Raw genomic sequence first — 22,581 nt, forward strand, 5'->3', positions numbered from 1 at the left:
GTACAGTCACTGGATGACGGACGCCAACACAGATACCAGGGTCCGTCAGGTCACGCACCCTGGAGAAGGAATGCCAGTAGGGAGTAATTGCAACCTGTGTGCCATAAGTGGGGTCCTGTTTTGATCTAAAAGAAACTTGTTTTTATGGCTGTCGCCTGAAACACAAACACCACCCCACAACACCCGACGAGGACCAGGGAGGCAGAGCACCATCCTCCCGACCACTTCTGTCCTAACCAACGAGGACAATCTGTACCTCCCTGCCGTGGGTGCTCCGTGCACTCGACGCCACCGCAGCAAACGGGCAAGCCGCGATGACCAGGTGCGCACCCCACCCAAGTCTGCGGGGCGCCCCGGCCAACAGCGCTGTAGGGAGGGATGCCAAATTTTCCAAATCCAAAGAGTTGCGCCCAGTGCCTCTGCGCTAGCTCGAGATACATACACCAACCGGTAGAATCGGCATCCTGCCGATGCGCAGCAAACCTTCGGAGCAAGACTCTCTGCTCCCCCATCTTATGCCAGACCAGGCGAGCCCGAGGCGGCAGGGACAGGACCACTAGTCTTGACATGAAGCACCACCTGGAAAGTTACTGTGACGACACCGCCACACTCTACCCTTGCTACCTGGCACAACACGGACACACTGACCCTCCTGTGATCACCATTACAACCTTGCGTGCCTAGCAACGCCCCGCCGCATCACGCAGTCCCGCCAATAGAAATGCTGGTGGTGACTGGAGACTAAACCAGAAACAGGCAAGCGTCACTGACACTAGGGCCGTCACTAATACAGTAGCTAGACAATGCGCCGGTGGAAATAGGCGAAGATTTCCCACCTCCGGTCCGAAGAACCAGAAAACGTTGATTTTGTTGGACAAAACCGTAGCGCCACTGCTTAAACGTTGCCAAACATGTGAGAAGGCTTTGGTGTCAGAACCAGAAAGCCATAATTGTCCCATTGTCGAATCACCGCATCACTGGCCTATTTTAAATACCACTGCAAGCCGGGCAGCTCCTGGTACTGTACAACCATACCTGTGTACGGTATTCTATAGGCCATACAATTTATAGCTCTGATTGGTTGGAGCATAGTGACCGGTACTGGCAGGCCAGGCTAATTGTAACCCTAAAGACGGCGCGAGTTGCCACATTCCTGGCTCATGGACCCCACCCATAAGCCAACACCTGCAAACGAAAGGAAAAAACGTCTGTAACTTGCTCCTTAAAGTGGCAATCCCATAATAAAATCGTGCTCAGATAGTGGCCAACATATGCACATAGGAGGGGCAGAGTTGAAGTTTAGAGCAAACCTCATTGGGACTGTGGACAGCGTTCTAGGTTTGATCTTGAGCCCCTGTGCGAGCGATGGAGGGAGAGTGCTTTATCCCGGATTAAGGGGGGTAAATTGTACACGTGACCCCCGCAGTATTCGGATCTTTAAGTACCGCATTATTGGCCAAATTACTGATTCTTCCCTACTCCATCAGGCTGGGATAATAGAATCCTCACACCCTCTAGCCTGTCAAGGACCCCAGCATTAATAAACAACAGCTTCCAATAGTATAATGATGCTTAAAGATGCTGTGGCAACGTGTCAAAGCCACCCGCAGGTCCAAAGAAGGCTGTGCATCGCCAAACAGTGAGTCGAATTAGCCAGTGCTGGTGAGCCCAGGCGAGACCGGGTGCCGTTTGTATCCCAAAAGCAATAACCAATTTATTTATTTATTTTTTCTCGCATGGCACCTACATAAATAGCAGCCATGCCTACGCGCAGCGTCATCGCGCAGCGGGATCGCCGGACTTCCGCCGGAGTTACGCCTGAGTTCAGCCCGTCTGCGCCCGTCCGCGTTGAGGACGTGCTGCAGGACGGGCTGGACTCGGCTGGCGCCCCCCTTCCACTCTATGAGGTGCCTAGGCAATACTCTATGTCGGAACTCATGGCCTTTAGACCTTCAGTGCAACGATGCTTTCATCGCCTCTCACCTGATGATATCCTGTATTCTCAGCGATGCATGACATGTAAGGCTTTTCTTCGCCGCGCTGCTCCCAGTTCTATTAGATTCCATTCACGCTTGGGATGCCTTTCTGCTTCGTTGCTTAAAACCGGTTTCCTAATTAATGCGCGATCGCTGATCAAGCATAATGTTGCTTTCCATGAATTTGTTGAAGAAAGACAGCCAGATTGGGTTTTTATCACGGAGACTTGGGCTTCGGATTCCTCCGGTCACGATCTACTCCTGGCCATCCCTGATGGCTATTCTCTTCATAGGCAGGATAGACCTTTGCGTAGAGGTGGAGGAATCGCTGTTCTTTTTAAATCTTCTCTTTCCTGCTCTATTAAATCTCTATCTATGCCTGGAGATTGTTTTGAGGCACTTTATTTCTGCATCTTGTGTGCCCCATCTGTCTCTTTTACTGGGATACTCATATACAGGCCACCTGGCCCTAGGGCTAGTTTTTCTTCAGATCTCCTTAGAATCCTAGAACCTTATTTTGGAAAATTTTATCTTTCCATCTTGGGTGATTTTAATTTTCACCTTGATGATATCAACTCAAAGGATACCCTGACATTAATTGAGTCACTCGGAGCTTGTGACCTTGTTCAGTTGGTGAGCAGCCCAACACACAAGGCTGGCCATATCCTTAATGGGGTATTTTCTAGGGATTCTAGGTTATCTACGGGCTCGCCTTTGCCGTTGGTCTGGACAGATCATTTTGCAATACCTCTTGAATTTGCCCTTCCTGCCCTGCCCTTAGTTAATCATGTCGCCACTTCATTTACTCTTAGGAGAAACTTTAGAAATATTACCGATGATACTATTGCTTCTCATATCCGGATCTCGGAATCTTTCTCCTTGAAGAATGCGGATGATGCAGCTCAAGAACTCATGCACTCTATTACCAGTGCTGTGGAAGAGCTTGCCCCCGCCTCCTTGCGATATGTAGCTCGTCAGAAACCCACTGCCCCCTGGTTTTCTGAGCATCTGAGACTCCTAAGGCAGGGGTGCTGGAATAGCGAGAGAAGATGGAGGAAGTCCTGGGATCCGAAAGATCGAGTGGCTCACAAGTCCGCTTTACGGGACTATAAACAGAGAGTTGTAGTGGAAAAGCAGGAGTATTTTTCCAATCTCACAGGTTCCCTAACTTCATCTAGGGAGCTTTTCAAAATTGCTGATTCACTATGCTCTCTTCAACTTCCTGATCCTGTAGTGAGCTCTCAGGACCTTTGTAATAACATCTCGGACTTCTTCCACAACAAAATCTTGGATATTCACCTAGCCCTAGAAGCCCATTGCCACTCCCCGGATAAGGATATTCCATCTGCTATAGCCAGGTTAGACACTTTGGGTAAAGAGCCTTCCAAACTATTGAGGGAATTTCCCTTATTGTCTTTGGAAGGACTGAATCTCCTACTTGATAGGACTAAATCTTCCTCTCCTATGGATCCTTTACCACTAAAAACTTTGAAGGAGTGCAGAAACAGCATTCTGCCGCCTATGTTGGAAGTCATGAACAAGTCTATTGTCCAGGGTTCTTTTCCATCAGTATGGAAGAAGGCTATTGTAAAGCCTCTCCTTAAGAAACCATCTTTGGACCCTGGCCTTCTTAAAAACTTTAGACCAATCTCTCTGCTCCCTGCTCCTGCAAAAATATTGGAGGCACACCTCAACTCTCATCTCTCCACTTTTCTTGAGACCAGTGAGTATCTTGATAACACACAGCACGGATTCAGAAAACACCACAGCACTGAATCCGCACTCACTGTTGTAGTTGATAACATCCGACGTAAAGTGGATAGTGGCCAAACTACAATACTGGTCCTATTAGACCTCACAGCCGCGTTCGACACCCTGTCTCCCGCCATTTTAACATCTCGGCTTAGTGAGGCAGGGGTTACTGGACCGGCCCTGAATCTTCTTAACTCCTTTCTCCTTGGTAGAGAACAGAGAGTAAAGCGTGGAAATTTCCTCTCCCCTGCCAAGTCATTACAATGTGGGGTGCCACAGGGGTCGGCCCTTAGTCCGACCCTGTTTAACATCTATGTGGCCCCCCTTGCTAGACTAGTAAGATCGCAGGGGATGGAGGTGGTGTCCTACGCCGACGACACCCAGATCATGGTGTCACTGGCTCATTCCTCTGTCCATACATCCGCCATTAGCTTTAGGTCATGCATGCAGCATTTTGCAGATTGGATGATCATCAACTCCCTAAAGTTAAATGGCGACAAGACAGAGGACTTGGTCTTTGGGAAAGACCAAGATGTTTGGTCGAGCGAGTGGTGGCCTAAATCTCTTGGCATCTGCCCCACCCCCTCCCTATCAGCCAGAAATCTTGGCGTGGTTTTTGACACCTCACTTTCTATGACGCTCCAAGCAAATAGGACCGTGGCCACATGCTGGGGTGTTATTAGGATCCTAAATAGGATTCGTAACTATCTTTCTCTCCAGGCTCGTAAGCAGATTGCAGTCGCTCTTGTTGGCTCTAGGCTCGATTATTGTAACTCCCTATATGCTGAGTCCAACAAGGGCCTTATCCATAGACTGCAAATCGTGCAGAATGCTGCTGCACGTTTTGTTCTGGCTCTTCCCTTGGCATCTTCAGCTACGATTGCTAGGAGAGATCTTCATTGGCTTCCTGTTCAACATAGAGTCTTTTTTAAGATTCTATGTCTTACTTACAGAGCTCTTGTGGCTGGCACCGACAATGCACTTGGGTCTTTGCTTACCCGCTACAGCCCATCCAGATCTCTTCGATCTGCTGGATTATTTCAATTGGTAGTCCCCCGTACAAGACTAGCTAGATGGGGAGCGAGAGCTTTTTCTGTTGCCGCTCCTAAGCTTTGGAACTCTCTTCCAATTGAGGTCAAAACCCTTCCTTCTTTGGATTTGTTTAAAAAGGCCCTTTAAACTTGGTACTTTACCAAAGCCTACCAATAAGAGAATGCTTTTTTCGATTGGCGAGCTGTGTTATTTGAATTAGGCGCCTTGACGCCCATCGGGCAAAGTTTGCGCACGATAAGATTTATTTCATTCATTCAAATACTGGAGCCAAGGGTAATGGAGCACTTGTGACCACCAGTAGAAATTATTCAAGGACCCATACCCTTTTAGTTGGCACAAGGAGATAAGTGATTTGCGCAGTGTCACCGGTTGAAGTGCTTGCTGTGACAACTAGGTAGACTTCCCATTGTCGCAAATACAATAAGCCAGCCTCACAACAAACATGGCAGCCTTCATCCGAGGAACATTTCCTGAGGCCATAAGGATGAGAACCCTGTTGTCGCAGGGGTCCATCCCGCCTAATCCTGGTCGGTGGGACTGCGTATGTCCCGTGGTGTCCCATTGTTACATGAAGTATGGACGGTGTCCCTAGTAAAGGATGAACACTGGCGCTCCTCTGCCACCCGGACAGCATGACCAGGAGGGACAGAATTGGCCCCTGATCCCCTCCTCTCTGAATCTGGGCAGGGCCACCCACCAGATAATTCCAGCCTCTGCTACATGGCTCGTCCGTCTGAGCTAGGCCATCCCAGTGATTCAGGACCTGGCTGGAGCCCGGGCAGGCAGCAGCCGCGAGGTAACTCAGAAGAGGAAATATAACGGTCACTCTAACCTAGACCTATAATGGCAATTCCAAGCCTGCCATCTTAAAGGAATCACGCTAGTTCTGCCTTAAAGAATGACCTGAGAACCACACCTCCTCCTCTACAGTCTTACTCCTGGCCCTGCACCAGTAATGCAGTTGTAGTGTAAGCTGTATCGGGGATATTACTGTGAGAAGTCCTTACAAAAGCATCCCCAGCTCCGAGGCACTGAAAGAAAGCGTGATGGGCACCATAGATTCCCTTATTTCTTTGCGCCCCGAGGGCTTTCTATGATGAGCTGCTCAGCGGGAGCGTTGCCGTTCTCCTCAATGCATCTTAGGCCCAGCCGGGAGCGCTGCACCACACACTCAGGCCGCATTAACTACTCTTGGCACCTTTGCCTTTCCCAGGTCTTCCGAACTTACCATGGAAAGACTCAAGGGAAAACCCTTATGGTTTGATGCCTGCACGTGCTAGGGCTGCTAACTCCTCTTTTAATTGGAGGTTGATTCTCCCTCGTACACCACACGGCATGCCCCGGGCATTCCAATGGATCCCCCTCCCTGAGCCGTCCTGCGCGTACGGCCTGCTGGGAGTTATATGAAAGAATTCCCTGTTGCAGCACCAGAGAACTCAAAGTTTTAACAAATCCTTTCGGGGAGCCATCCACCCAGGTTTACATGAGCCCCTGCTAGTGGTCTTTTCTTTTGTATTTCATTTGTGCAAGCGGGCCTGGCGGGGCATGGGGCACCCAATGCTGAGCGAAGTTCTTGAAGAATGAGGCTCAGCAGCCTTGCACCTTGCACCCAAATATCAAGCTCCGGTTCAGGCAAACTTTATATACCCAGCTGTAATACTCGTAGGGGAATACACCTACACCTAATTGTATTAAGCATAATGGAACGCTCTGACAACCATTATTTTGGTTGCAATGGTCAAAGGAGCAGCGCGGAGTCCACTTCCCCCTCCCGTCCCCCCTGCAACCTCTGGCCCGCGCGATCCGGGGCTCAAAATTTGCACCGCTGTGCACTAAACCGTGGAGGGAGCATGAATGCAGGCTTACCCAAATGCCACATCGTCTGGCTACGAGAGCCAATCTGGAGCAGGGCACTATGCCCGAGGCAAAGAGCAGAAGAGGGGGAGCCTTGCGCCGCACACGCGGGCCGGGGCCTTGGTCCAACTTCAACTGGAAAATCACAGAGGGAGCCATGCGATGCGCAGCCACAAGTCTCCGAGGCCGTGCCGGCAGTAAAGATGTTGGGGAAAAGTCGAATGCACTTGCCCAGGAGCAAGGTGGGTAAATGCGCAGCACTCGGGCAGGGGATCTCGCAACAGATGAGCGTCTGAATGGGCCCTGCTGGGATCTCAAATCGTGACAAGCCACAGTTGCGTGGTTCGTTGAACGAGGGCGCGACACCACGCACACCCACACTTCTCAAAGCCGCTTGAGTGGTTGAAGCTGGGCAGAGGCAACCTGTCTGTGGAGCCGGGGAGGGCCCAAGTGCTCTCGGGCACCCTATACCCGCAACTGCTGGCTCGCTGAACTGGGGCCGCAGCATCACGCACACCTGCCTTTACCAAGGCCGCCCCAGCCTGCTGTGGAGGCCCCGGGTGCTTGCGTGAGCCCCTCCCTTCGCTGCAACGCAGTATGACTCCCTGCCCTCCCAACCTTGAAAGTGTAGGAGGGTGGGGGAAGATCTGCAGGCGACCGTTCTGTCTGGAGACCCCGGCCGCCGCTATGGACCAGGAGTCCGCCTGAGCCTAATGTGCCTCACGGCCGGCAGATCACTCCGCACCGATCGGAGAGAGGACGGGACCAAACACCAGACCAGGTGGAGCTGCGCCTAACTCCCCACTCTCGGCGGACACCAGGCCATGCAATGCCTGGGTGGCGGCCGTGCTCCGCTTGAGGGAGGAGAGGGAGAGCATAGTTACGACTCACCTTGAGGCACAGCTCCTGGACCCGACGGCGTGAAATCCCGGTGCGCAAACTGCGTCAAGGGCAGCAGCAGACGGCGTGTCTGGCGCAAAGAGACGGCGTGTCTTGCACAAAGAGGATGCCAGAGAGGTGGGGGGGGGGTTATAAGTACCCTCCCCCGACCTCTGTGCGCTGGAAGTGACGCGCCTAGCACACCAAGGCGAAGGACTCCATCCCTGAGTCCAACCCTTAGACCAGTAGGGGTGGCGTTTGTGCCCAAATGGCACTAAAGTGATGCCCTTTTAGGTGGCCCCCTGCGGGGCCACAGGCAGCCGCACTTCCAGACCAGCTCGCCTAACAACCCCAGCAGGCCTCAAAGCGCCGAACCCTTCTTCTTCAACAGTTTTCATCCTCGTACTAGCATCCAGTCATCAGCCGGACACCTATACCTCATCTCAGGTCACCTCACAGAAGCAGGGCGGACAGATTGTACTGGATGCGGCAGGATAACTGTGTCCGGGTCGGGAGCTTCACAGAGGTACGATAGACAGCCATTTTATCAGGTCAGGTCTCCTCGTACGTATCTGCTTTTGTCACTGCGCTTCTCGTGAGACTCTAGTTCGACCTCGAATTGGTATTGCTTATGTGTTTCATTTTTACCTTTCTCCTCTGGGCTTCGATGTGTCATAGTCCCGAAGGGTTGTCGTCTCTCTAGGAGGGTTTTTGCCTTCTGAGAGGGATCTCTACCAAACGTTGTTGTTCCTATCTTGCAATGCTGTTGTTGAGCATTGCAAGGCGGTCTCTGTTTCTGTCTGTCGTGGATGTGCTCTGACAGTCCCTTTCCTGTGTCACGGCAAAGAGATGGAGCTCTAATTCAGTGGTATGGGCTGATGTCCTTGGTCATTTAGTCTTGTCCACTCATGGCTTGCTTTTCTTTGGCAGGGCTACATGGTATTATTGTTTCTGTGAAGTGTTTTCTTCCAACACTTCCTTACCCCTATGTTGTGGGCAATGTTGTCCACATGTTTATCATATGGGGTTTCCACAGTCCTAGGTGAGCATTTTCTTGGCTTCACCTATAATTCTTTAAACAGCCTGGTTGCTTTATCTCAATGTGGATTGGCTATTCCTTTTCAGGGATCTTTTTCTCAGTTCAGTTCACAGACCCGCCTCCAAGGATGGTGTTGCTTGGGTATCTAATTCTAAGATAAGGAACCTCTGGCTAGATGTAAATGAATAAGTAACTTATCTTCTGTAATGCCTTATCTGGTAGAGACAGGATCTAGCTGCAGATTTCTTAATGACCCACCCATCCTCCCTGCTTTGCTAACTGTTACCTTAGAGATCCCTGTTGTGGCATTATGATGCCCTTCTTTTGGCCTTTGTAATTGTTTGATAGAAAGATCTCTTTGTTGGCGCCCTGTTTCCATAAGCAGTTTCTATAGTGGCTCTGCGTTGCTGGCGCAAACAATTGCCACAGAAGAAACTGACAGTGTGTCGGTAGGGCTTATTTGGAATCACATCAGGAGGACGACGTCGCTACAGAGTCGTGCGACACACTGTACCGACGCGCAGAGGTACTGCTGTACAAAAATTGCCAGATCCAGTCTGGTGCCTGGGGATAATTCTAAGGTAAGGAATCTGCAGCTAGATCCTGTCTCTACCAGATAGGTAGTTACTGAAGGTAAGTTACATATTCTTCTCTTTCAGAATATTATCCAGCCCACATGAGATTTGCTCTTGCCTGTTCCTTTGGATGCGCATACATTTATGTTTAAAGATTTTCCTAACTGTATTTGAAAGAAATCTGTCTGTAGTCTAAGAATATTTTTCTTGAGTTTTAGAAATTGTTTTGTTCACATACACAATTTATGATATTTAAAACTGTGGGTTGGTAGGAGAGAAACTCTCCTACAGTTTGTCATCTACGTTTGGAATCCTTGGAGGCTTTCACATCGTTTTTCATGCTAGTTTTTAATCCTATTTACAAGAAATTAACAGGCCCCAAAAGAGGTGAAACAAGGTGCACATTCTCCTTTAACATACCAGATATTTTCTCATTTCCTATTAATGCTTTTGTACTATCCCAATTTCACCCTATCAACGCTCTGCACCTTGGTGCCGTAATAATTATTTTGGTATTATTTTGTGCCACAATTGTTTAGACATCTTGAATACAAACATAAACTGTCCCTTTTACAAAGGGATTCACGCCACGTGAAACTATTGTTAAAGCTTATTTTGAAATAATGAGGTTATCTGTGTGATGGAGCGGCAGGGTTGCCTGGCTGACTCTGGTTACCTGAACACAAAAGTTGCAGCCCCTGTTTGTGTCAATCCCTGAAAAGACAAGTTTGACCAGTTTTGCAGCAGTCGATCTTAAAGTCTAACCAGGTTCATAGAGGATAGATTTGTCCTGTCATGCATGGCCAAGGGACAGCACACTTTTTAAACTATTGGCATGTATCCACCTGCATTCATTATCCACATGCAATGAACGCAAGTCCTTTAGTACCAGAGAGATAGCTGTCCTCATAGGAGTTTAGGAAAGTAGCACGCCTGACTCAATCTGTAGGTGTTTTAGTCTTGTCTTTGAATGGATTCTTGAGTCTTGTCTTTGAATGGATTCTTGAGATACGCCAAGCAAGCTCTTTGATGGTTCTGAATAGTTCACTGGAACATGAGCAGAGAAAGGTCTTCCTGCCAAAGGACTGAATCCATTTCTTGTCTGCTCCTGTAATACCTGCTTCTTTAGGCTTAGCCAACGGCATGTAGTGGTAGACGATGTCAAAAACCACTGAGAGATTTAATAAAATTATTGCCTGAGCGCAGTCTTTATTCACTAGTTCTTGCATGTCATCCAGCACAGACTTGAGGAATGCTAAACTAGCTCTGCCTGAAAAGCATCCAGGCACCTGTGTTCGATCACTAAGACCTTTGGATTTGAATTAAGTATAGAATTTACGTACCACATTTCTGTCTAGCTGCCCCTGTATCCAGACAAAAGGATCTGCAAGATCTCCAAGTTACATACTCCGTTCTACTAATAGTGTTCTGCGTTTCACTTTATACTAAAAAGAAAAGTTATTTGTGTTTTCCCTGTCCTAACACACAAGATGATGGACAGAATGTTGCACATTGGCAAAACATTCACCCCCAGTCACAGATCTGGGTTTAAGCCATCGTTATTTTGCTCACCACGCCACCCCAGTTCAGACATGGCCATATGCAAATCAGTCTTGACCCTGTGCCTCATGGGAACAATCCAGCCCGAACTGCCAAGCCATGTCTTCCCTGGACCGGAATCAAGCATCCTAGGACCGGTTTCGGGGTTTCACCCCTCTTCAGCCAGGATAGCTTGACTCCAGTGGCGTCGTGAGCACGGGACCCACGTCTGGGCATACCCTTCCCGCATAGGGTGAACAGCAAAATACACAAGATGATGGACGGAATGTTGCACATTGGCAAAACATTCACCCCCAGTCACAGATCTGGGTTTAATCCATCGTTATTTTCCTCACCACGCCACCCCAGTTCAGACATGGCCATATGCAAATCAGTCTTGACCCTGTGCCTCATGGGAACAGCCCAGCCCGAACTGCCAAGCCATGTCTTCCCTGGACCGGAATCAAGCATCCTAGGACTGGTTTCGGGGTTTCACCCCTCTTCAGCCAGGATACTGGGGTGAATGTAAGGCATGGTTCTGCATTCTGTCCATCAATAGTTCTTTTTGCATTTGTCACCCCGAGTGGGACGGGTTTGCTCAGACGTGAGTCCTGTGCTCTCCATGCCACTGGAACCAAGCTATCCTGGCTGAAGAGGGGTGAAACCCTGAAACCGGTCCTAGGATGCTTGTTTCCAGTCCAGGGAGGACCTGGCCTGGCAGTTCGGGCTGGACTGTTTCCATTGGGCACAGGGTCAAGACTGATTTGCATATGGCTGGGTCCAAACTGGAATGGCATGGTGAGCAAAAAAACGATGGATTTAGGCCCAGATCTCTGTACTGGGGTGAATGTATGACATTGTTCTGCATTCTGTCCATCAATAGTTCTTTTTGTGTTTTCTCTGTCCTTGCACCAGGTCTCTTGAACATCATTCCCTTGCCTCATCAGTGAATGAAAAAACACTCTTTTTCAAATAACTGCCCATTGATGGCAAGGGTTTTTGTGATTAGCATCAAGAACCTTTTGGTGCATGAGCGCTCTAAAAGTGGCACATACCACATCACACCTTATTGCAGATGCTCGGGCCTCAACGCTTCCAATTTTAGTTCAGTGTCTCATTACAAAGAGCATGTTTCTACAGTAATACAGTTGTTAAGTGAATATGTTCTGCAGATGTATCATGCAGTAGCTTCTGAAACCAGGAAAGCAAAGGTCGCACTTGTTTCTCAAGTTATTGAAGAGTATTTGGGTGATGCCAGGTAGTTTTACTTACTCCTACTACAGGACCATGAAAGGTGTTCATTACTATCAATCATGCAAGCAAATGGAGTCTGGCTCTGAAATTTTACATATTCTTGCAAGCGATCGACTTCTCAGATTGTGTCTCATTATATCACATCTATTTAGTAACACATGTGAAATCGGCTTTCTTGACCCAGTGTCCAAAAGGCCTCCAGTCCATATGAAGAAGACTGAATGGTCACTGAATCCTTAAAGTTCTTCTTCCCCCAACCCCCTCCACCTCCACCCCCACCCCAACTACTTTGAGGTAGTTGGTATGTTTGTGTTGCAGATGCTCTACTGCCCCTGGTCTGTAATTAGGAAAAAAGGACTTTTATGGCCCAAGCTATGAATAAGAGCACCTTTCACCGGCATGGACTTCATGTCCATGAATAACGGAAGCTCTTACATTAATGGTTGAAAATAATGCAAATATAAATAAAAGAGGTCACTCTTAAATGAATGCTAGTTGTTCTGATACAGATCCCAATGATAATATAGAGGTTGATGTAGTTGATGGTTGTTATGTAGTTATAATGCTGCACATGCTGTAGATTTAGTATAGTACTGAGAAGCATGTTTAGATTTCACTTACTGGTAAACCTCAGTTTAGGACTCTAACCGGCTTTCCTGATCTCCAACAGTGTCATCAGTGGTGTGGGAGAGCTGGACGTTGGAAAAGGAGCGAAGGGCAAAACTGATTCTGAAGCAAACCAGAGCCCCAGAACGCTAGACAAACCCTATGCTGACTGCCCATTCCTCCTGTTGGATGTGCGAGACCGTGATGCCTACGAGCAGTGCCATGTGATTGGAGGTACGAAAGGGATGAAAGAAAGTATAGATTTGTAAATATATGTCGTAACCACAGTGGAAATTGGACCATATCAGCACTATTTGGAATATCTAAATATAAATGTGCTTTTTCTCTTATTTTTGTAGCTTACAATTACCCCATCGCAATGTTGTCCAGGACGATGAACCCATACACAAATGAAATTTTGGAATTTGTATCCTTTTATTACTTATGGTGTGTCCAAGAGTAGACTCTTTGATACTCTCTAGCAGCAATGTACTTAATGCCCTTGGTTCAAAAACTGCGACCTACGCTCTACAGGCAAACTTCAGATTGATGTTTTTCTTTGCAGTCTTTTGAATGCTTTTCTTCACAAAACGCAGACGCACAAGTAAATACCTGTAATCTGACAGAGCAGCCTTCTACCCCAAAGATGAATGTTATAGTGGCAATTGTATTTACATGTAGGTATCTTAAGTTTACATTTTCTTTTCTGCGATTATTAAGAAACAGAGTATGAGGCATTGAGGATGTATATCTTCGATTTTATATAATCTTGAGTTGGTGGGCAAACATCACTTTAGTGTATACCAAAATAAGGTAAAAGCATTTCTAAAAAAAATAATCTTACATTCTGTTAGACCAAACTGGGTGTGGTCATAGAAGCCACATATCAATTTATTCCCTGGGGAAATCTTGACTCAGTTAATGTGTTAATTTCAGAAATATTTGGTTTTTATTTATTCATCATGTTTTATATCTTAATTTTGGCACTTCAAACCTCTTCGATATGCACTTGAATTGAAACGATTTTACCTAATAATTTGTTAAAAAACTAGATTTTAACCGTTATAAAAAAGGGGAGAAATATTAGAGATTATAAGGATCCTGTTTTAGGAAGTGTGGAAACAGTTGGACAAATTAGAAATTTGCTAGTTTCCTGGCAGTGATATTTGTTAGGAGTATTTTTTGTATTTAATTGGTCAAGGGAATTTTTATATATTGGTGTAATAAAAGGCAAATAAACATAATTGTGAATTTGAATTGAGAATAAATTGTACAATCTAATGTGGACCTATATGCATTAAGATTATTAACTGATTGCTACGAGCCAGAAAGGTTACTGGCCGCAAACGGTTTGAGTTTTGCCGGCCAAGACACAGAATTAACCTTTTTGTTGCAGCCCTCGACACAACTAGAAACAACCTGGGCTCAGTTAGCTAAGACAAGCATCATTTTATTATTGGCCATTTTCTCCTCTACAGTCGGGCTTTTTGTCTGACAATCTGAGCGATACTGGCCAATTTTAGCAATTGGGTATTGGGTTGGGTTGGGTTTGTTGTGAACAATTCTGTAAGAAAACAGAACTTATCAGGAATCCTTAACACATCCATCGTTAGAAAAATGCCCATGGCAAGATAATAATCCTGTACGACGAAGATGAAAGGATAGCCAGCCAGGCTGCCACAACCATGTGCGAGCGAGGGTTCGAGAATGTATTTATGCTGTCCGGAGGTGAGGATGTTTTCTTTTTTGCTTTAAGTGGATTGGCGTCCATATTCTTGTTGATTATGCTGATTCTTGGTGTGAAAATTAGCCTAGTAAAAAATAGCACCTCATTAACTTATCTGTTTGGAAGATAGTCCATTGACAAGGAGTAGTTGGGTCATTTATTTATATATACACCAAAGCATTCAAGATCTGTAGGTAATAAGTTGAGTCCTCCCTACAGTATTATTTTTGGTTGGATGTGTATGTGTCTACTTTTAAATATTGTCATTTTCCAATATATTTTTTAGTGTGATGCAGCTGCAATATCTATCTCCTACTAGTGGACTGGGTGAGAAATTAGAGGGTGAATGTAAGGTAACCGGTCCCATCAGTTAGCTTTTTTTTACCATGGTGCTTTATTAAAATGCCGACCATTCGACCCTATATCTGGTGGATGGCATCCTTTAAACCAGTGGTTCCCCTGTTGATGTCTCTCCAGCTTTTGACACAATCGACCATGGAGCACCATTTTCATCCTAGCTTTGCTCATGGTCTGTGGAGTAAGATCTTGGAGTAGCTTACCTCCTTCCATCATGGTGTTCAGTTGGACATCTAGTTCCTCATTCCAGGTTTGTCCGCTTTTCTGTAACCATTATGATGCCCTAGAGATCCATCCTGTGTTTAATCTCTGTATTGACTCGCTCAGAGACCTGCAGACCAAGTGTGGTATCTCATTTTAACACTGTGCTAATGACACAGAATTGTGTCTCAGAAAATTATTCAAGACTTATATCCACACCTCTCAACTTTATTAGTCTCTTCCCAGTTGTAGTCAGGATGGTTCCAGCCATGTGAAGCTCAGTCTCTCTGAATTCTTCTTTTCTTACTGGGATGTGATAGTACTGCTGGGTGTGGTGGTATACCTACCTATGTACAGTCTGCTCGGCCTCCAAGTTTGATCCTACATTCATACAGTCACTTTGCTTCAGACATGTTGCTTCCATACAGCATGGAATACCCAGTTGGCTCAACTTTATTCTCTGCTGTTGAGTCGAGCCTTTTTTTGCAGACTGATAGTAGTAGCATATGACAGTGGATCCGAAGTGTCTTCAGGAGATGGTCATTCCTGAATGATTCAATCAGTATAATCAGTATATCTTTTAATAGACTACATTGCTCATGCAATGTTTTTTAATTGTTGGTAGGTCTAAAAGTCATTGCACAGAAGTTTCCAGAAGGTCTGAACACTGGGTCCTTCCCTCCATCTTGCCACCCGCCACCAGTCCAAGTAACATCTGCTCGAAAGCGGCCTTCTCCCAGACCACCAATGCTGCCTGCCGAGAACAAGTGGAGGTTTTCTTCAGACGATCTGCAGAAGATTGAGCTTTACCTCGAGCAGATGCTAATGCCCTCAGATAGTGGAAGTAAGTTACCAGTAACCTCTCATTTACAGAGCTTGTAAGCTAAACAATATGCTTCTTTAACACAAACCAATGCCAGCTGAGATGTTGTAAAAGTTTGCAAGCTGTACTATGAATAAATGCAGCTCCCAAACTTGGGCATTGATTATTTATTTCTATCTAGATTGAAATAAACCATGTACACCAGGCAACCCATCTGCTGCCTTTTTGTGGCTGATTTAAATCAGCCAGAATAGCCTTGCATGGTTCTAATTTGGAACATCTCCCCCATGCCATCTTAAGATTTCCATTTACGGCACTACATAATACATCATTGAGGACTGGAATGGATGGGTAAGATAAATAATGATGTGGAGCCTGCTGACAATGTGTGTGTACCAAGTGACCCCTGATACTTGAGATGGAATAAGGCAAGTTATTTGTTCAGTTGATAACTGGGAAATGTCAGAATCCAATAAATGCAAAAGTAGTTATCAAATGCAAAAAGAACAATTGATGGAGAGAATCCTGAACAATGTCATACATTCACCCCAATACAGTGATCTGGTCCTAAATCCATCGTCTTTTTTGCTCCCCATGCCAATCCAGTTTAGATCCAGCCATATGCAAATCAGTCTTGACCCTGTTCCCAACGGGGACAGTCCAGCCCGAACTGCCAAGCTAGGTCCTTCCTGGACTAGAAACAAGCATCCGAGGACCGGTTTCAGTGTTTCACCCCTCATCAGCCAGGCTAGCTTGACTCCAGTGGCACGGAGAGCGTGGGACCCACGTTTGGGCATATCCGTCCCACTCGGGTGACAAATGCAAAAAGAGCAATTGATGGACAGAATGCTGAACAATGTCATACATTCACCCCAGTACAGTGATCAGGGCCTAAATCCATTGTTTTTAAACTGGGGTGGCGCAGTGAGCTAAAGAACGATGATGGATTTAACCCAGATCTGTGACTGGGGGTGAGTGCTGAAAAATATCAGCGATCCATCCATCATCTCCTTGTGTTTGCTTTGTTCGCCCTTAGTTGGCAGGGTATGCCCAGACATGGGTCCCTTGCTCACTTTGTCACTGGATTCAAATTAGCCTGGCTGATGAGGGGTGTTACCCCCAAACTGTTTATTTCCGGTCGGTCCAGGGAAGACCTGGCTTGGCAGCTCGGGCTGAACTGTTCCTATAAGGAACAGGGTCAAGACTGATTTGCATGTAGTTTGGTCCGAACTGGGGTGGCGAAGTGAGCTTAAGAACAATGATGGATTCAACCCAGAACTGTGACTGGGGGTGAGTGTCTGAAAAGTTTTAACGCTCCATCCATCATCTCCTTGTGTTAGCCCCATTTCCCAGTTATCACCTGCATTTATATTTTTCCAGTAGAGTACCCTTGGACAGATGCCGTACTATGGTTCAATCTGCTATTCTTAGTTGTTTTTTCTCACCTCCAGGAGACATTACATTGCCTTTTAGATTCTTTAGTATTATTGTGATGGCATTTCTTGAAATTATTTTTGGCCCTGTTTAACTTTTCTTAGTGTCACTAATTGCTCCTTTTATTTTATGTATCTGATAGTGACATCTAGCCGCTTATTCCTTACCTTTGAATTTCCCAGGCGTCAGACTGGATTTGGAAAAAAAGTCTTTGATCAATGACCCTACGTGCTGGTGGGTGGCATCGGTCGGCTCCGCATGACGTAGTTGGCGTCATCTGCGCCAGAAGTGACGTCCGCTTCACCTATATAGGCACCACCTTGGTACGCTGACGTCAGTTCTTTTCTCGCTAGTCAAGCGCTGGTCCGTGAAGAGAGCTAAACTCTGCCACTTTTTGACAGGATTTATTTAACTTTTTGTTGACCCCTTTTTGGCGTTTAGGATGTCCTTTTGGAATACTTTGGGGTAAAAGCCATGTGGTGCCTGTCATCATGCCATGTCAGTGACGGACCCCCACTTGGTCTGCCTGTGGTGTCTGGAAAGTGTCCATGACTCCAAGTCGTGCTCCAACTGCCGGGCCATGACCCCGAAGGCTTTGAGGGAGCAGCCCTTGAAGCTGCTTGTGGCCCAGCAGGCAACGCCATACCCAACTCCTTGGAGATCATGTTCCCAGTCTAGAGGAAGGTTCTGGCACTGCTCATAGAGTCCCAAGTCCTCTTCGTCCCATGATTGTCGGGGCACTCAGGTAAAAGGCACAAAAAACACGAGAAATCGAAGCACGCTTCAACTTCTCCCCGTCCGTTAACCGACGAGACGGAGGAGCCTCGGCGTTCAAGGCCTCATTTTCAAGAATCTGCGTCTGGGCAGACTCTGTGCCTCCCCGTTTTTCTGGGAGTCAGTGACCTCTTCTTAATTTAAAGAATTCTATGAGGCCAAGCGCCTCATTTTTGAGCTGCCTAACCCCTCTGGCATTGCATCAGGACCCGCAGGGTCAGGGGGGCATCCCTACATTCAGAGAGGGATCTGGACCAGCGCCAGTTGTTCCACTGTGACGTTCCCCAATGTGGGTACCGCTTCTTTCCCTGAGCCTTATTCTGGAGGGCTAGGATTGGATGAAGAATTGGAGGGGTCACTGGACCTTTTAGAAGACCAGGCTCATGAACAGGTTATGGACTGGTATGAGGCATTGGGTGAAGCCAGCGGACTGTATACCTCTTCTGATACTTGCTTGCTTTCTCCCCCCCACACAGTAGTTACAGAGGAAGGCACAGCTTAACACAAAGGTGGTGCATGAGGTGGCTGAGGTCCTTTAGTTCCAGCTACTGTCCGTGGCAATCAAGACTAACATCTTGATAGAGGTGCTTCAGCCAGGAGCTTCTTCTTCAGGACCCTGGCTCCATTTAATGAAGCCCTCGGATGTCGTTCTGGGACCATGGTCCAATCCCACCACAGGAGAGCCTGTGAACAGGACAATGACCTGCTGCCACCTCCCTGCCCCGGACAGCCTAAACATCCGCACTACCCATCCTACCCTAGAGAGCTTGGTTGTCCAAGCCTCAACCTCCCATGGCACATTCCCTGCCGCTCCCCTTGAAAAGGAAAGCCAAGATGCTGGACAGTTGGTGCAAGAAATTATTTTCTTCCGCCAGCCTTGCATTGCAGTCGGGGAACACCACATGCTTCTTGGACCGTTATTCCCACACTCTGTGGGAAATAGTTGTGCAAGTGCTGCCACAGGTCCTGGAGGAGGCCAGGGTCATCCTCTCCCAAGCCTTAACATATAGGAGAGATGCAGCAAAGTTTTCCATTTGATGTGGCTCAGACACAACCAACTCGCTGGGCAGCGCAATTTCTATGACGGTGGCTGTTAGACGCCATGCTTGGCTGAGAACATCTGGCTTTTTAAGGGATGTTCACACTTTGCTCTTGGACATGCCATTTGATGGCGCTCGTCTCTTTGCAGACAAGGCAGACACGGCACTACAGTGCTTTAAGGACTCAAGGACTACGGCCAATTCCTTGGGCCTCTCTGCTGCCTCCCATCCACAGTCTGCCTTTTGCTCCTTTCGTGGCTATGGAAGGGGCTTTCAACTGTATCAGCCCTAACCCAGCCACAGAGCCGTGCAAGTTCCACAACCCCTGCGCAGACAAGAGCACGGTTCGCTCCAACCCTATGGGTAGGGAGGCCAGAGATCTGGCCAAGGCACCCACCTCCTTGCAGCTTGAACCTCAAAATCCTTCTTATCTTGCCCTTCAAGAACATGGGCGTCCAGTCGGTGGCAGGATTCGCCATCAACTCCATCGGCAAAGCATTACTTTTATAGGTGGGTTCTCTAGATTATCCAAAGGGGCTACTCCCTCCCCTTCGAGTCCATCCCTCCCTCTATGCCTCCATCCTTCGACCGGCTTAAGCAAGATCATCTACTTTTGCTCCAAGAGGAAGTCATGGTTCTTTTGGCCAAGGGAGCCTTAGAGAGTTCCAGCGCCAGAAGTAGGCTGTGGTTGCTATCCCCACTATCTGTTCCCGATAAAGGACAAGGGCCTTCATCCTATCCTAGACCTATGTTCTTCCTAAAAAGAGAAATTCAAGATGCTCATATTGGCTCAGGTCTTGTCTGCACTGGACCCAGAAGACTCAGTAGTAGCGATGAACTTGCAGGACGCATATTTTCACATACCTGACCTGCATGCCCATCGTTCCTATCTACGGTTCATGGTAGGCCACAAGCACTTTCACAATACACAATATTCCCCTTTGGTCTTACCAGCACTCCTCGGGTGTTCACCAAGGAGATGGCGGTGGTCGCAGCTCATCTGCACAGATAAAGGCTGCCAGTCTTCCCCGATCTTGACGACTAGCTGTTGAAGGCAAGCTCACCTCAGCCTGCCCTCTCCCACCTCCAGACTAGGGCAAACCTCCTGCTGGGATTCACTATCAATGTGCCAAGGTCACACCTGACTCCCTCTTAGATGCTCTGTTTTGTCGGGGCTGTTCTGGACACAGAACCTGAGCGGCGAGTTCAGGATATTCAGGCTAGGATACCGATGTTTCAGCCTTTCAGTAAGAATGACTTTGAGACTGCTGGGCCTCCTGCATCATGCTAGTGAGACATGCCAGATGTCTTATGTGGGCTGTGTAGTGGGACTTGAAGTTCTAGTAGGCGCAACATCAGGGGAATCACTCCGACATGGTCCAGATCTCGGAGGGAACTGCACAATGGTGACTGACTAACTGCGATTGGGTCAGAGGCAGACCCCTCTCCCTTCCTCTACCAGATCTCACAGTAGTGCCAGATGCATCACTCTTTGGATGGAGCGGCAATCTGGGAAAGGGGAGATCAGAGGACCCTGGTCTCCAGCAGGTCCCAGACTCCACATCAACATGCTGGAGTTCCGAGCAATCCGATTGCAAGAAGCCCTGCGTCTCTGGACATGGCTGGAACAACAGGGCATATCTCTGGTGGTTCAACACCTGGCAGGTTCCCTGAATGCCAGGGAAGATGAACACAGCCATCGATGCCTAGCGAATCACGGGTTCCGTCTCCATCTGAAGGAGGCACAAGGTCTCTTTCAGCGGTGGGGAAAGCCTTTGCAGAAAACGCGCAATGTCAGCAATTTTGCGCGTTGGAGTTTCCATGGCGACTCTCGCTCTGAGACGCTTTTTGTCTTGAGTAGAGCTCAGGCCTCCCCTACGCCTTTCCACCCATACCACTTCTGCCCAGAGTTCTTAAGAAGATCAGGAACAATTGGGCCCAAGTCATCCTTGTGGCTCCGGACTGGGCAAGGGGGATCTGGTATTCCGAGCTTCTACAAATGCGCAGCGATCCTCTGACCAGGCTGACCCTTTGGGAGGATCTTCTGTCTCAGCAGCAGGGGAGGATTCCCCACCGAGCCTGTCAACTCTATGCCTTCTTGCGTGGAGATTGAGCGGCTGTTGATAGCTTTTGACCTTCCTCCCCAAGTTTGCAGTGTTATTCTGATGGCTAGACACCCCTCCACTAAAACGATATATGCCTGCCCGTGGCATAAGTGTTTAATATATTGTACAGAGAAGTCTCTCGACCCTATTTCTGCTTCTCTTTCTGATGTTTTACTTTTTATTTTGACCCTTGCCCAGCAGGGCTCTGCTCTGGCACCCTGAAAGGGTATTTGTCTGCTTTGTCAGCTTTCCTGAGGCTGCCAGACCAACCCTCCTTATGTATGTCACCCATTGTACATAGATTTGTAAAAGGCCTTGTACACCTGTTTCCACATTCCCCCTTTATTATGCCCCAGTGAGACCTTAATTTGGCTCTCACCTTCCTCATGTGTGCTTCTTTCGAACCCCTACACAAATGCCCTCTCCAGCTGCTCACAATAAAAACAGCCTTTTTTGTGGCAATTACATCTGCCAGGAGGGTGAGTGAGCTGCAGGCCTTATCGTCCAAGCCTCCTGTTTTTGACGATATTCCCTGACAAGTTGGTGCTTCCCACTAGAACCTCTTTCCTCCCGAAAGTAGTGACACCTTTTCATATGGGACAATTTGTCACTGTGCCCACTTTCCACGCTCCTCCACATCCCTCTAAGGAAGAGGAGCGACTCCACCGCGTGGACCCAAAAAGAGCGTCGTTGTTCTACCTTGACTGCACAAAAGAGTGCTGGGTGAGCGACCAACGCTTTTTCAGGTATGTTGGTACAAAGAAAGCACAGGTGGTGCAGAAAAAGACCATCTCTTGACGGGTCATTCTCTGCCTCAAGATCTGCTACGCTTTGGCAGCCATCTGAAGGCTTAAGAGCTCATTCCACCAAAGCTGTAGCTGCTACACCTGCGTTAATTTTTGAACACACCAGTGTCCGTACTCTTCATAGCTCTGTGTTTCTGGCGTGGAAAGTTGTGAAAAGTTACTGGCATCTGCACCCGCGGTGGCACCTATATAGGTGACGTGGACGTCACTTCCGGCACGGATCACACCGACGATGTGACATGGGGAGCCGACCGGCGCCCCCTACCGGCAAGCAGGGGTATTTCTCGAAGAAAAATCTTCAGAGTCAAGTCTGACTCCTGTGAAATCCAAACCGAAGGAATCTGCAGCTAGTTAGTCTCTGACAGATAAAGCTTAACCATAGGTAAGTAACAAGTCCTTTTATTTATGAGCACTTGCAGGAAAAACACTGAACGCAACCAAAAAGAAAAAGTCACACCATTAAGGGATATCAAGCAACATAGACAGTCTGTTGTTAAGTGCTCACAACCAGCACCACCATGCCTCAGTCCCGCAATTGTGCTGCTCCATACTCCTTTTGTGCTTAATTCTAGTGATGGCCCTATAGCTTAAGGTGGTGATCAAGATGTGGAAGCAGGTACACTGTGGAGCAACAACATTAGTTGTCGAACTCATGGTTCCCCAAAGTCTGTCCTGGAGGGCCAGATCCATGCCAGACTTTTAGGATAACTACATGTTCGAGGCATATGAGCTGCAGATCATACACTAGCATAGTAGATCGCCATCTGGTGTTGGGCTCGGATGCTTGC

The 22,581-nt window shown here is 47.6% G+C and overlaps 1 protein-coding gene across 4 annotated transcripts in view; it reads left to right on the forward strand.

Moving 5' to 3' along the window:
* CEP41 (centrosomal protein 41) overlaps positions 1–22,581 on the forward strand; it is a 295,708-nt gene that overhangs the window by 264,153 nt on the left and 8,974 nt on the right. For all 4 annotated transcript variants that reach the window (XM_085653604.1, XM_085653606.1, XM_085653603.1 and 1 more), the window contains 4 exons: positions 12,592–12,761; positions 12,887–12,954; positions 14,141–14,255; positions 15,437–15,655. In XM_085653604.1, the coding sequence (XP_085509730.1) occupies positions 12,592–12,761; positions 12,887–12,954; positions 14,141–14,255; positions 15,437–15,655 (572 nt within the window). The remainder of the gene's footprint in view (positions 1–12,591; positions 12,762–12,886; positions 12,955–14,140; positions 14,256–15,436; positions 15,656–22,581) is intronic.

Source organism: Triturus cristatus, chromosome 4_1, assembly GCF_964204655.1.
Source record: "Triturus cristatus chromosome 4_1, aTriCri1.1, whole genome shotgun sequence".
Taxonomy (NCBI): domain Eukaryota; kingdom Metazoa; phylum Chordata; class Amphibia; order Caudata; family Salamandridae; genus Triturus; species Triturus cristatus.